Source organism: Orcinus orca, chromosome 19 (genome assembly GCF_937001465.1).
Source record: "Orcinus orca chromosome 19, mOrcOrc1.1, whole genome shotgun sequence".
Classification (NCBI taxonomy): Eukaryota; Metazoa; Chordata; class Mammalia; order Artiodactyla; family Delphinidae; genus Orcinus; species Orcinus orca.
Window position 1 is genome coordinate 7878714 of NC_064577.1, and position 15168 is coordinate 7893881.

The 15168-nt window shown below is 44.7% G+C and overlaps 1 protein-coding gene across 3 annotated transcripts in view; it reads left to right on the forward strand.

Annotated features, from left to right (window-relative positions):
* Nucleotides 1-10590, forward strand: part of RPA1 (replication protein A1) — a 52350-nt gene extending 41760 nt beyond the window's left edge. For all 3 annotated transcript variants that reach the window (XM_033423269.2, XM_004267055.4, XM_033423270.2), the window contains 6 exons: nt 46-194; nt 3447-3579; nt 5552-5728; nt 6260-6367; nt 7883-7969; nt 9589-10590. In XM_033423269.2, the coding sequence (XP_033279160.1) occupies nt 46-194; nt 3447-3579; nt 5552-5728; nt 6260-6367; nt 7883-7969; nt 9589-9696 (762 nt within the window). In that variant the 3' untranslated portion in view covers nt 9697-10590. The remainder of the gene's footprint in view (nt 1-45; nt 195-3446; nt 3580-5551; nt 5729-6259; nt 6368-7882; nt 7970-9588) is intronic.
* Nucleotides 10591-15168: the final 4578 nt, after the last annotated feature.

The following is a 15168-nucleotide window of genomic DNA, read 5'->3' on the forward strand; positions in this document are numbered from 1 at the left end:
AGTGACAATTGTTTGTATTTGTTTGGTGTCTTTGTCGTTATGCAGGCTGATAGATTTGATGGTTCTAGACAACCCGTGATGGCGATCAAAGGAGCCAGAGTTTCTGATTTTGGTGGACGGAGCCTCTCTGTACTGTCTTCGAGTACCGTCATTGTGAACCCTGACATCCCAGAGGCCTACAAGCTTCGTGGATGGTAGGTTTTATGGGGCTAAACACAAGGGTTATTTGAGCCTTAGTTTGGAGAAGAGCTGGTTCTTTTGGTTCCCACGATCGGTATATGAGCTGTCTGCCAAGCAGAGAGCTTCGTTTCTGGGTGGAGCAGTGCCTGTATTTCTTGGAGACATTGTGCCTTCTGAAAGGATGGCTCTAAAGCCCTTCAGCTGACAGACCTGTAATCCCATGACAAACCTGGAGAGTCGCAGGGAGCAATTAGGACGGGAATGCTGCCTGCTGACCTGGATCCTGCGAAGCAGGTGAGGCCGGTGGTGGCAGCTGTACGGTGAAGCTCTGTGAGTGGAGGCATCTTTCTTTTCATGACTCAAAGCTGTGGGCTTCTGCAGCGTCGGGGGAGAGAGTGCTTCTTTTTCCGTCCAGTCTCTGGTGCCGATTGCATCTTCTAGTATGTATTCACTGGACTCTGCTCAAGTGCGGTGGGCACAGTGGGCCTTTGTGGGCATGTGTTGTTATTCGTGAAGCGCTCGGGGGATGAGGAGAGCCTACTAAAATCTCCTCACTATGTCTAGCTGTTTAGGGTGTTAAAACGATGCTTTAAAAGAGCACTTCAAGCTGCAGCATGGTGTGCAAGCATTGATGTGGTCAGGGAAAGCCCTGGAACTAGCCTGAGCTTAAATAATTTGTGTAGCTGTGGTCACAGGGGGGAGTGTGTTGGTTTCCAACCATGTCTTAGGGTTTGAGTGACTAAGGAATTAGCTCATATTACATACTCCCCACTTTTGTTTGAGCCTAATGTGAACCAGTTGCACTAGTATTTGAATAGTTTCATGAAATGTCTACTGGCATGATCATGTCACTTAAGCCAGCCTTGTGCATGTGGTCCCTGTGGATCTGTATTTAACTCTTCTGGTAGCTGGCATCGCATTATAAGGGAAGACCCATTCGTTAATAACCTGACCAGATGTAATCACAGCTTTGGTTTGTTCTTATTGCTTGATTTCCTTTCAGGCTCTGGAGCTCGACCCCAGTTCAATTGCGTGCCCACATTAAGGTCTTCGTATTTTTCTTGTCGATAATTGTGATCCCAGTCAACATAAAAAGACATGGCTGCCTCTAGAATAAAAGAACTTGGCATTGATCAAAGAGAAGCTCAGTGTCCACGTCCCACTAGGCAAGGACTGGAGATGTTTAGATCTTGGTTGCAACGATGTGGCGTTTTTACTGTAAGAAGGGCTGCCTCTCTCCTTGCTCTGTTGACTCCGGTTAGCTGTCTTCGCTGGCAAATGTCTCCTTGGAGTTTTTGAAACCGTAAACTCATGTAGCTAGTTGTGGTGAAACAGATTTATGGCGCTTGCTGTGCCTCTGTGACAGATTTAGCCGCTGATCTGACAGAACAACAAGGCAATTGTCTGCAGCTTAGGGTGGCATCCATTCTGTTCCATGCTCTCTTTGTAAGGAGCCTGTTCTGTATGTGGTTACTTCTAGTTATCCTCCTTTTGGGTAACATCGGCATGTTTTTAATCTCAGACTCTTCCCTGCCACAAGTATGTTTCTGAGACACTTCCTCTCGGGCCCCCTTTCCTTCATATTAGCTGATATGTGATCAAGAAATGTAATCAATTTTATAATAATTTAACATAAATTAATTTCAACTTTAATAACAGCATAAATGTGACTTCCCTGGTGGTGCGCTCAGTGGTTAAGAATCCACCTTCCGGGCTTCCCTGGTGGCGCAGTGGTTGAGAGTCTGCCTGCCGATGCAGGGGACACGGGTTCGTGCCTGGTCTGGGAAGATCCCACATGCCACAGAGCGGCTGGGCCTGTGAGCCATGGCTGCTGGGCCTGTGAGCCATGGCTGCTGAGCCTGCGCATCCAGAGCCTGTGTTCCGCAACGGGAGAGGCCACAACAGTGAGAGGCCCGCATACCGAAAAAAAAAAAAAAGAATCCGCCTTCCAATGCAGGGGATGTGGGTTCAATCCCTGGTCCAGGAAGATCCCACATGCCGCAGAGCAACTAAGCCCGTGAGCCACAACTACTGAGCCCGCGTGCCACAACTACTGAAGCCCACGTGCCTAAAGCCTGTGCTCCGCAAAAAGAGAAGCCACAGCAATGAGAAGCCCGCGCACCACAACAAAGAGTAGCCCCTGCTCGCCGCAACTAGAGAAAGCCCCCATGCAGCAACAAAGACCCAACACAGCCAAAAATAAAATTAAAAAAAGAAAATAACTTAAAAAAATATATATATATATATTGGCATGAGTAAAATCTCGCTAAGAAGGTAAATCTACAAGGAAACAGAAAAATACCTTCTAATAAATTACTTTGAATCTTATAATCTTTTGAAATTATACCAGGCTTAAAAGATCTTTCACCGTGGGAACACTTTTTGCTACCCTGTTAAAATATGTCAACTGTCCCTTTCTATCCTGATACATTTCAGTGATGATAAAAATGCAGCTGCTGAGCAAAAATGAGCATCAGTAGCCCAAAGAACTATACTACAGCTCTCCATTGTGGCTTTTTTTGTTGTTGACTTTCCAGGTTACTGTTTTTAGGCCTTGGGCCCTCCGGCCAGTGTTGATATGCAAAGCTAATTCAATAAAAGTTTCTGTGGTCGTTGGGCACTGTCTTTCTTGACCACTGGGGGGCATCAAAGCAATTGAGATAAAAAAGAGGTCATTCCATTTCTTCAATAGACTTAAGATACAATGAGGAAGATACTACCATCAGCTCACTTGGCCATGACCTATGAAAGTTGGGTGAGGGGTGGGGGGTGGGGGCGGGGCTTCCCTGGTGGCGCAGTGGTTAAGAATCCGCCTGCCAATGCAGGGGACGCGGGTTCGAGCCCTGGTCCGGGAAGATCCCACATGCTGCAGAGCAACTAAGCCCGTGCACCACAACTACTGAGGCCGCTCTAGAGACCATGAGCCACAACTACTGACCCTGCATGCCACAACTGCTGAGCCCACGTGCCACAACTACTGAAGCCCGTGTGCCACAACTACTGAAGCCCGCACACCTAGAATCCGTGCTCCACAACAAGAGAAGCCACCACAATAAGAAGCCCACGTACTGCAACGAAGAGTAGCCTGCGCTCGCCACAGGTAGAGAAAGCCCGCGCAACGAAGACCCAACACAGCCAAAAAAAGAAAAAAAGAAAGAAAGAAAAAGAAGAAGTTGGGTGGGGAGTGGATAGCCCATATATAGCATGTAGGAACAAGTATCATATTCAATAAGCATATATAGTGCCTGTTATTCTTTGTTTTTCAGGTTTGACTCGGAAGGACAAGCCTTAGCTGGCGTTTCCATCTCTGATCTAAAGGGTGGAGGAATAGGAGGGAGCAACACCAACTGGAAAACTTTATATGAGGTTAAATCAGAGAACTTGGGCCAAGGTGACAAGGTATCTGCATTCCTAGCTTTCTTCACAAAAGCATGTAAAATATGCGAGACAATAGTTTTCAGATTCCATTTGTGGTACCAGCGGTTAGACCTTAATTCAGAGCTATGAGTCTCACCTGGGGCTCTGCCCAGAGCATGGCGTGATGGCTGAGGATCCCGGCCAGAATGAAGGAGCTGTGCTTTCGAATAGGAGTATGTTACATCCCTCAGGTAGGTTGAGGCAGAAAGATGTTCAGGCCCTGACTTAGAGAGTTGTGTAGTTCTCAGAGGGATCTTAGCAAAGTGGTAGTAATCAGGTTGTGTATTTTATGAGCTGCCTTGAGGCCCATATGTCTTTTCTCTGATTGTTCCTGCAAACTGAAATGCCCGTATACCAAGAAGGTGGCTTTTGAGATTATAGCTCACGCTGAGCATTAGTCAGTCTCAGCGTCAGACATCGGGCGGCTCACATGTGCCCTCACTGGCTGTAAAATATTAACGTCTCGTGGGCTGAGCGCTGCTGATATTCTCTGACAAGAATGGCTCTGGTATTTGACTTGTTAATGTTTGTATCTAATGACCCTCCTCCCATCTTAATCTAAACCTGTATTCTGTCAGCAATTCAATATTTAAATCATTTATTTCTCCTTTATGCTCCCCAAACCAGTAATTCCTGCTATTTTATTTTCATATTATACAATATAGTTTTTATTCCTTACTGTCCCATTTCGCTATACTCTCTTATTCGTCATTGTCAGTGACTGACTGCAATTCATAATGCTGTTATACAGCGTCCTGAGAATGAAACACTGGACAGATCTGTGTCTCTTGTCAACCAGTCTCTTTCTTAGATCTAGGGGTAGACAGTATGTAACAAGAAATCAGGCCTAGAGAGTACCTGTTCGCACCCAAACTTTCAAGTCACACTTGAATCTGGACCTTACCTGGAAATACAGAAACATCCTTCGGGCATTCTCCTCAGAGACTCCCCTTCTCTAGGGCCTTTTAGAGTGAGGGTTTGCCCAAGCTCTTTAAACATCCACCGTATTGTTTCGCCTCTTCTGTTCTGAAACATCAGGAAGCCCCAGAGGCTGCTGACCTGGCCCTGAATTGAGTACACCCAGAGGGAACTGCTTGCCCCCCAAAATTATCCATCCCGTATCCTTTCCATGAGAGTTAAAAGGCAAAGCAAATAGCAACATAAAGCCCATGCACATGGCTTGACCCTTGCTACACCTACTTATCAGTGACGTCTCCACTTTGAAGACACTTGTTCAGTCTTTTTGCATTCTGAATTTGATGACTTAGACCAGGGATTCACAAACAGGCCCACGGGCCATATCCAGCCTGCTGCCTGTTGTAAATACAAGCGCATTGAAACCAGCCACCTGCTCTCATCTCCATACTGTCTGTGAACGATCTTGCACCACAGCAGCAGGGTGAGTGGCTGCAGCGAAGACTGTGACCCGATGGCTCGTAAAGCCTGAATTAGTTACTGTCTAGCTTTGTACAGAAAAAGCTTGCTGACACCTGGCCAAATAGAGAGAAGGTTGAATCTAGACGCTAGAAATCATTGCTGTTGTTTTTAATGTGGGAGGAATGGTTGAACATAACTGCTAGATTTTACTGCATTCCTCTGTATTTCCTGGTTCTGTTACCTTTGGAGGGGCAGAGGAACAGGAGGAACACGTCTTTGTCTCTTGAAGTCTTTGTTTTTCATATAATCTGTTTCAGTTTTAATTAATTTAGTCTAATTTAGAATTAATTCTTTTATTATTAAGGAATAATATGCTTTATAACTTGGCTTATTACCTTCATGGGTTTTATAATCAGCACAGGTGACTTCTAAAACTGTAGAATGAATTATTCCCAGTAATCACATTGTGATCATGAGAATTAGAATATGTAAACACTTACCCCTCACGTGTAAGGGCAAGTCCAGTCCTGAACATAGGCCTGTGCTCTGTGTCTCATGTCACTCTTTTCTGCTGAAGCCCGACTATTTTAGCTCTGTGGCGACAGTGGTGTATCTTCGCAAAGAGAACTGTATGTACCAGGCCTGCCCAACTCAGGACTGCAATAAGAAAGTGATTGATCAACAGAATGGATTGTACCGCTGCGAGAAGTGTGACAGTGAATTTCCCAATTTCAAGTACCGCATGATCCTGTCAGTAAGTAGAATGGGTGGATGAGGACCACTGTGGTGTTTCTTGAGTGCCTACCAAGTGCCTGGCACTGTCTTTAGTTCAGGCTTTCCAGTTGTCTGGGATGCCAGCAGTGACTGAGAGCTGTCTTATGGAGTGCCTCCTGGTGACTGAAGGATGTACAATTTAAAATGCAGAGGACTTTGGTGGCTTGTTCAAAACCTTTAGTCCAAAGGCCATTGTGGCTGGACGGCCACTGAGTCCCTTGTGTCCAGATTCTGTGTCTGAAGGAGAGTTTAGTTGGGCTGTATCTCCGCTGAGATCTGAAATCACACATACACACCACATCGTGTTCCTGCTGTGATCCAGACTTACATTTGGAGCTTCTTTCTTGGATACTTTTTACGTTCTTTGGAAAGAATATGGCATATATAGTGGAAATGGGTTTTTTCCCTGGAAATTATTTTAATGAGTAGAAAAAGTTAATCTCCCTGTCTCCTTAGTGTGTCTTCCTTTCATTATTTCTTTGCTGAAATAATGTAAAGTTGTGTTTTTTAGGTAAATATTGCTGACTTTCAAGAGAATCAGTGGGTCACATGTTTCCAGGAGTCTGCAGAGGCCATCCTTGGACAAAGCACTGCTTATCTTGGGGAGTTAAAAGAGAAGGTCAGCCGCGTCTTGTCTTATTACTGTAATAGTTCCCGTGCTATAACACTTACCCATTTTGTGCTCTTTAATATTTTTTGGTTTGCTGCTTTTGGGTGTTATATAGTTTCTCACTGATGATTATTTGAGAGCTCATCCAATTCTGTCTAATTGTGTCCACCTTGGATGTGCTAACAATGAGGCATGAAGTAATGTATAGAAAATGCTTTAAAAACAGCACTTTCCAGCATTTTTTCTCCCGTTACTGTTAGCACACCAAGAGTTGGTGTGCCTGCAATCACTTGAGATCTGGAAGGTGTCTTCTGAAATAAGCTGAAGTACAGATGTGCCTTTGTTTTTTGTTTGTTTTTTTTTTTTGAGTCTGTGTTGGACTTTAAGTCCATTATGGTTTATCCCGGGACATTGAATAGTTCCCTGTGCTACAGTAAGACCTTCTTATCCATTCTAAATGTAATAGTTTACATCTACTAACCCCAAACTCCCAGTCCATCCCTCTCTCCCCACCTTGGTAACCACAAGTCTGTTCTCTATGTCTGTGAGTCTGTTTCTGCTTTGTAGATAGGTTCATTTGTGTGATATTTTAGATTCCACATATATGGTATTTGTCTTTCTTTTTCTGACTTATTTAGTATGATCATCTCTAGTTGCATCCATGTTGCTGCAAATGGCATTATTTCATTCTTTTTTATGGATGAGTAGTATTCCATTGTGTATATGTACCACATCTTTATCCATTCCAGATGTGCCTTTTTAATGTAATAAACAGTTTTCTGAAAAGTTGAATCAAATCCTGGTTTAAATTCACGTATAAGGTACTTGCTTATTTCATGTTGTCAGGTGGAATTCTTATGAAATAACTTTCTTTCATAAGAGAACTTTCTCCATTTCATTTTTATAAATTAGTATTTTCACATATTAGTTTTATTTAATTCAGGGAATAGATTACTAATTATCCTAAACTTAAGAAAGGTACTTGCTCAGATAAAACATGTAAAGACCAATAAAAGCTATATTTTCTGGGCCACACAAATTAGCGTCTATCTGTGGATTTTTTCCCCCTGTTTTCCTCCAAATCAGTTAGGATACTTATAAAAGCCACTAACAAAAAAAGGGTTTGTCATTTGTTTTGGTGTGTGTGTGTTTTTCTTTTCTGTCTTCCATTCTGTCCGTTTAGCTCTGCCCCTGTGTCTCTTTGAAATTGTCCATGAGCTCTCTAAAAATAATCCCAACAAGCCCTTTTACAGAAATAACTGGAATTGACTTTAAAGTATGATGGTATCTTTTATCTGTTTTGCCTGGTCCTCTATTTTCATATCAGATTTTAGTTTTTAATAAAATTCTACCTAAACAGTTTTATGTGATGAAATGTCACCTTAGTTATTCCTAAGAAATTTTAAACCACTGGGGGTGATCATTTTCTCAAGGATTTTCCTCAAAGTCTTTTCAGATATCTTATGGACATTTTCGGATGGTCTGGTAGTTTCCATGCCTACCGTTTGACGTTTGTTTTTGCAGAACGAGCAAGCGTTTGAGGAAGTTTTCCAGAATGCCAACTTCAGATCTTTTACATTCAGGATCAGGGTCAAGTTGGAGACCTACAATGTAAGTAACATCACCCAAGGTGCAGGAGGGTTAGCCGTGGGGAACTGCTGTTTGTCACCCCCAGCAGCATTATAGTGTTAACTATCAGTTCCTTGCTTACTGTGTTCCAGACCCAACGCTAAGCACCCTGCATTTATTACTCATTGAATCTTCCCAGCACTGGGGTACCAAGCATCATCGTGTTTTCAGATGAGGAAACAGCCTTAAAGAGAGGTTAAGGGTCTCGTCCAGTGTCAACATCCAGAGAAAAAATGCTATGTGGCCTTTTTTTTTTTTTTTTTTGGCTGTGCCTTGCGGCAAGCCAGATCTTAGTTTCCCCAGGGATCAAACCTGTGCCCCCTGCATTGGGAGTGCGGAGTCTTAACCACTGGACCTCCAGGGAAGTCCCGCTGTGTGGCCTTTTCAGTTAAAACCTGGGGGTTCTTGGTTTGTGTCCCGACAAAATGGACTCACATCTTCCACACGGTTTGGGTTTCTAAAGTCAGTATGTGAAACAAAGACCATATGTAGTTAAAATTACCTTGAAAATTCCTTAAATTGCTCATAACATCATACGGTTGTAAAGTCGTGATGAAACAGCCTTTATTGAGTACTTACTATCTGCCAGATACTGTTCTACACCCTTTATATACATTGTCTCGCTGCATCCTGGCAGTAACCCTATGTGTAGAAACTATCGTTAGCCCCGTTTTTACCAGCAAAACAATGTAGGCATACGGAGAATGAGTAACTTGCCTAAACTCACATGCTAGCAAGTGGCAGAGCTAATAATGGCACACAGGCAGTCCGGCCTCAGAGCTTTGCTCTCAACCATGCTTAGAAATACGACTGGGTTTAGTCAGTACAGAGCACACTGTAGCGTGTGAGCCCCTGAGCTGGCCTCACCCTGTTCTGCCTCTGCAGGCAGCGTCCAACCTAGAGAACCTGCGGCAAGGGGAAAGAATTCAGAAAACTCCTCTGCTTGCCTCAGGGTTTACTCGTTCTGTTTTATTGTCAGACCTTAACCCTAATACCTGCTGATAGCTGTGCTTGGTTTTGTGAGCGTTAAATGAGACAGGGACTCCAGACGTCAGTGATAACGATGTCAGGGTGGTGTCGGGAGGGAGGGATGGAAGGGTTGCTCGGTCCCTGAGTGGTGTGGACAGGGCAGGTGAAGGGCAGCGAGGTTGCCTCTCTCAGGGCTGAGGTGGGCCCACGGCAGGCCTCCCTCCTCTGCCGTGGGTGCTTCTCCGCTCCCCACGGCCCCTGCTTTCAGAGCCCGCTGTGTGGCTTTAGGAAGTCACTGTCTCCTCTGGGCTCCTGTTTCCCGCTCTGTAAAGAGAGTAAATTGAACTTCATGAGTCCTCTGAGGTCCATCGCGCTTGGAGTCTAGGTTCCTGAGCATTTGGGAGCGCGAGAGACAGGTGAGAGGGGTCTGTATCGAAGGGAGGCCTTTGTCCACTCTCCCGGCCCCAGAAACTCTGCCCTGGGCTCTCACCATCATTGTTTCCTTATCGGAATGACAGAACTCTGAACCCAGCGTGTCTTTGTGATTTCTCCTGCTGGGATCATTGAAACCATTGCCCCATGGCCACAGGCTTTCTTTCCTTCGTTCACAAATCGCTTTTCTCTTTTCAAAGGATGAGTCTCGAATTAAGGCCACTGTGATGGACGTGAAGCCCGTGGACTACAGAGAATATGGCAGAAGGCTGATCACGAGCATCAGGAGAAACGCTGTGGCGATGTGAGCCGAGCCTGCTAACGGGGCAGGAGCCTGCAGACAGAGGGCTAAAACGAACTGACCCCCGACCCCGACCCCCGCCCCGCCCCGCCTGACGACTGCGTTAGCTGCACGGTGTGGAGTGCCTCTCTGTGAGGGACTAAGCCATTGCCTCTTGTGCGCATCTGGGAACCCACTGGCAGCAAAGGGAAATCTGCTCGGAGGGCTGTGGTGTAAACCGTGTCAGACCTCGGGGTCAGCTGGCGGGGAGTGTAGTACCAGTCACTCCTTCTGTCTTTAGGCTTTTGTCAGTTTTATTAAGATTTCATTATCTTCAACCAGGAATTATGTCACGAGTAATTGACCCTAAATCTGCAGATGATGAAATAAATTATGTAAGTAGGGTTTCCACTTCTCCAGTGGTGACACCTCCACGGCTCGGGTCCCTTCTCGGGAGGGAGAGCCGAGAAGTGATTGTGCAGAGGAACCTGGGTGTTTTAGTGGGCGTGTCTTCCTAGATCCAAAGGCTCTCTTTCTAGAGGTGCCACATAGTTGTTAATGCTTGGAATGGCAATAGGGTAGAATTATTAATCAGTCATATCTTTTCTATCTGAAAATATCCTTCCTTCAGGGTCTAATAGACTGAGTCAGATGGGTCTGATATTAATCAAAATTGTCTCTTCTGAGAAAGGCTGATAAGCATTGACTTGCCGTCCCCTAGGGACATCCAGGCAGCTACAGAGCATTGCTTTAGTTTTCCCTTCAGTTAATGTTGCATTTGGGTTGGTATGCCTTTTCTACCTGTACATATTTCTTGCATTGTATGTTTCTTTTCTTGATTAAAGCTATGTTAAATAGAAGGGATTTTGAAAGGAGAAGCCCTTTGTTTCCATTGCTTTGTTTAATAAACAGTATAGTCTCAGCTTGTGAATCCTACTTTCTTTGAATGCAAAGGGCTCTTGTAACTGGAAAGCAATTAATTAGCCTTCATAATAAATGTTCACTGGGGGGAGATATTAACTCATTACAAACTCGAAGATTAGTCCAAAGCATGGAGATGATTCTTCCTAATGTTTGCAGCCCTGAAATGCATCTTTAAAAGAATGAAAAGACCCCAAACGAAAAGCCGAAAAGCCGTTGTGCCCTGGAACGCTGATGATCTGGCACTTTGGGATTTTACTGATGTTTACACAGCAGTCTTAACATCACCAGGCTTTGAAATGTGAACAGACAGTGAGCTGGGAAGAAAACAGTAATTATGCTGCTGGGCTTTTCAGTCGGCAAGAGCATGCTTCCTCTCTGTGTTCCTAATCATATTAATTACCTATCTGGTTGCTGCAGCCCACCGCTTGGCATTTGCTGCGCAGCTCTCTCCAAGCATCTAGGCAGCGTCGCAGTCTTCCTGCAGCACCAGGCCCTGGTTTTTAATCTGGGCAAGTGGGGCACGTGGAGGCCCTTGGTGGAGCTGGGGAGTGATCACGTCCTGTCTGTGTCATCCTTAGCTGTCCTCTTTCGGGAGGAACCAGCCGGCGCTAGGCAGGGTGACTCCCATTTCCCAGAACATAGAGCGACCTTTTCTCAGGCCCACTAATAGAGCACGTTCTAGTCTCAGAAGATGGCCACTGGGCTGCACTTGATTCTTTGGCCGAGGCCTCAACGATTTTTATGGAAGCTCCTTTCTGTCTGACCTTGCGTGTAAAGTGCTGACTAGAAAGTTATACTCTTCAGCACTCTGGTGGATTGACAAATTGTGGGTTAGAAGTGGCAATCTAGCTTTCAGTCCGGTAATGAGTCTTTTATATCTGCTGCTCCCAGCATTCCCTTCTTTCCCTATCACGGTTTCCACCCCGTGAAGAGCACTGACCAACGGTGCGACCCTGACGCGTCTCTGGAACATTGTACCAGCCGCCACGCGTTCTCGTTCTCGATGCCCACGCGGTGACACGAGTACGTCTACGCAGATGCGATTAGAAGTCCACAGGGGATGTTCTGAGATAGGGCGGCTCCCTCAAGGGTTGTTTAGCAGATTTCCCTACTAAAAATCAAATCACCAGTAGCGGAGCATCAGGAATTGGCTCCACTGTTAGGCTTCTAAGAGCTTCAGGTCCCGAAGGGTTGCCTAAATAGATTCTGGCCCACAGTTCTTAGAATTCTCTTGGAGATAGTTTACCCTGAAAGGCTGTTCGTGTTCTATTTCTCATCTTTCACTTAGAGATCAATGTTTATTTTGCGTACACCATGACATCAGCGTTAGGCAATTAGGAGAAAATCTAATCATTTCACCTTTATTTCAAATGGCTCTTGGATTCCCTCCAGTCTCATTGTGAAGGGAGGCAGGGGGAAAAGAAGGGTAATAATCTGATTTCTGTCCATATTTTTAGTGTTTTATGCTTTCCATTAAAGTCTTGCTTATCTCCAGTGTGCTTGTTCTGACTTTTTGAACTGCAGGGTCAAAAACTTCCCCTCCCCGACATTTTTTTCCTGAGTGGCCTGTCTTCGAAAAGTCTAAATAACATTGATCGTGGTGTTTAATACACGAATGAAACCCATGGTTATTGACTATATAATTAATATACTGTCTAAAAGTGAAGTTTGGTAGCCCAGTATATAAAGGTTTATATATTGACGTGTTTCTTTGGCAATATGCCTTCTAAGGTTTTATTTATAGAAAATGAAACTGTTTGTTGCATCTCGTTGTCACTTGTTAGAAAGCCACTTCTCCCCCCAGTAAATTGATTGTTTCCTTATCTCAAAGAGAGGATTTCCCCCCTCGTATTCCCCCTCCCGTTTTTATGCGGTGTGTTAGCTCTTAGTTTTATAATCCACTCTGCTGGTAGAGTTCTGGCTTTCAGAAACACTTTCGGGAATAATTATTTTTTTCCTCAAAAAAGAGAGACTTTAGATGTTTAATTTTCATTGTTTTGGAAAAACACCTCAACTGAGCATGTTTCATTATTAAGCTGATAAGTATTGTGAATGTCAAGGAAAAAAAGGAAAAGAATGGGTACTGTTAGGACCATTGATTATTTCTTAACACAAGTAATCCATGTTCATCGTAGAAGAGTAACCTGCAGACAAGAAAAAACAAAATTGTCCCACCAGTCGGCAATAACTGCTTGTATAGCTGACTGCTTTTCTCTATACTTGTATGTGTGTATAGTTTTAACTTAAAAATGGGGTGATATTATGCATATTATTCTGTAACACTTTGTTCCTAGCACTAAAGGATGGACCTCTTTCCTACTTCAATAAAAATAGATCTGTGTTATTTTTTTTTAGATCTGCATCATTTTAGTTAGTATTTGCCTATACGAATGTGTGAATTTATTGAGCCAATTCACCTACTGGATATGTATATTTTCTAGCTTTTTAAATTTTATTGAGATATAATTGGCGTATAACATTGTATTAGTTTAGACGTACACATACTTTCTAATTGTTATCATAAACTCAGATTTTGATAGGCAGAAGCATCATCCTTTGTTGCACTGGGAAAATGTGTGCCTTCTCCTCTTGTTCTGTACGTTTCTCTGTGCCTTCTTTGCCTCAGTCCAGTGAGAGCTCCTCTGACCCTCACGGGCTGGCAGGTGGTTTGAGCAGGCACTAGAATCCCCTGGAGCAACAGCAGGTAGAAGACCAGGAAGGAGAGGCGCAAGGAAGGCCCAGAGCCACCGGTGGCTTCATCCTACCTACCACGTGGACGGGGTTGTGGCTGCTAGAGGAGGCTTGGATCCTCTTGTTTTCTGCTAGAAATGGCCTCTTGAACACATCTGACTTGCTTTATAGATCAACCTGATTCTTTATCTAAAGCTATTAATGAATGATTATTAAAAATCTTTTCATTACATTTGCGATGGAGGTTTCAAGTCATTGAGAAAAGTACGTAACACCTGTCTTCATTGACCACCTGCGCCACCCTCTCCTTCTAGGTGACTAATTTTGTTGGTTTAGTTTTTGGCCACACCGCACAGCTTGCGGGATCCTAGTTCCACAACCAGGTAATGAGCTCACGCCCTCAGCAGTGAAAGTACGGAGTCCTAACCACTGGACCGCCAGGGAATTCCCCTAGATGACTTTAAATCAAGATAACCGGGACTTCCCTGGTGGCGCAGTGGTTAAGAATCCTCCTGCCAAAGCAGGGGACACGGGTTCCATCCCTGGTCTGGGAAGATCCCCCATGCCGCAGAGCAACTAAGCCCGTGTGCCACAACTACTGAGCCTGCACTGTAGAGCTCGCGAGGCACGACTACTGAGCCCGTGTGCCGACAGCCCGTGCTCCGCAACAAGAGAAGCCACCGCGATGAGAAGCCCGCGCATGGCAATGAAGAGTAGCCCCCGCTCCCCGCAACTAGAGAAAACCCGCGTGTAGCAACGAAGACCCAGTGCAGCCAAGAAAAAAAAATCAAAATAACCTTGTCCCCAAGATCTGCAGTCTATTTGGAGCAAGGCTGGGGGCTAAGTAGTAATATCACAACTCAAATTAAAATTCAGTAAATGGAGAGATCACTGGAGACTGGAGTCATCAGAAAAGATTTCACAAAGAATTGGTTGATTTGAGACTCACAAATTGTATCCTTCATTTAGGTCAAGGCCATCTGATCTATATGGAAAACACATGCAACGCCGGCTAACAGCCATTCATTCCATATTCACTGCTGGCAGATGAAGCTATGTAGATGCCATGAGAGTTAGGTAGATGGCAGCAAAGGAAACTGGGCCCCTGTATGAGTAATGTCTGACCATGGCTGATGGAGGAGGACTTACGTGTATTACCTATTGCCAGACCCCAACTCTTGCACTGGGCTTGTCCTAAGAGTTTGTGACTCGCCAGTGAACTTGTGGCTGTTCTTGAGACCGAACCTACCACCTGGCCATTTTTTTTGCAGCCTTCTAGCTTTGTCAGGTTCTTCATGGCTGTCACCTTGGACCCCCTTACTCCTTAGCTGTTGATAAATCTCCGATGTATACTTATCAAGAAAGCAGTTTCTCTTTTGGCCTTGAATATAGACCACGTGAAAAACAATCCCACCTGCCTCGTGAGAAATGTTTATATCCAATTCAAAAGTAATCGTGTAGGGCTTCCCTGTTGGCGCAGTGGTTGAGAAGCTGCCTGCTAATGCAGGGGACACGGGTTCGAGCCCCGGTCTGGGAGGATCCCACATGCCGCGGAGCAACTAGGCCCGTGAGCCACAACTACTGAGCCTGCGCGTCTGGAGCCTGTGCTCCGCAACAAGAGAGGCCGCCATAGTGAGAGGCCCGCGCACCGCGATGAAGAGTGGCCCCCACTTGCCGCAACTAGAGAAAGCCCTCGCACAGAAACGAAGACCCAACACAGCAAAATAAATTAATTAATTAATAAAACTCCTACCCCCAACATCTTTAAAAAAATAAATGAGCATGTAAACTTTTGATAATTGTGAGCCAATCTTACAAAAATCGTATGTGCTCCCTGGGGTATTACCCAGTTGGTAATTGGAAGTTGGTGCTTTCATTAAAAATG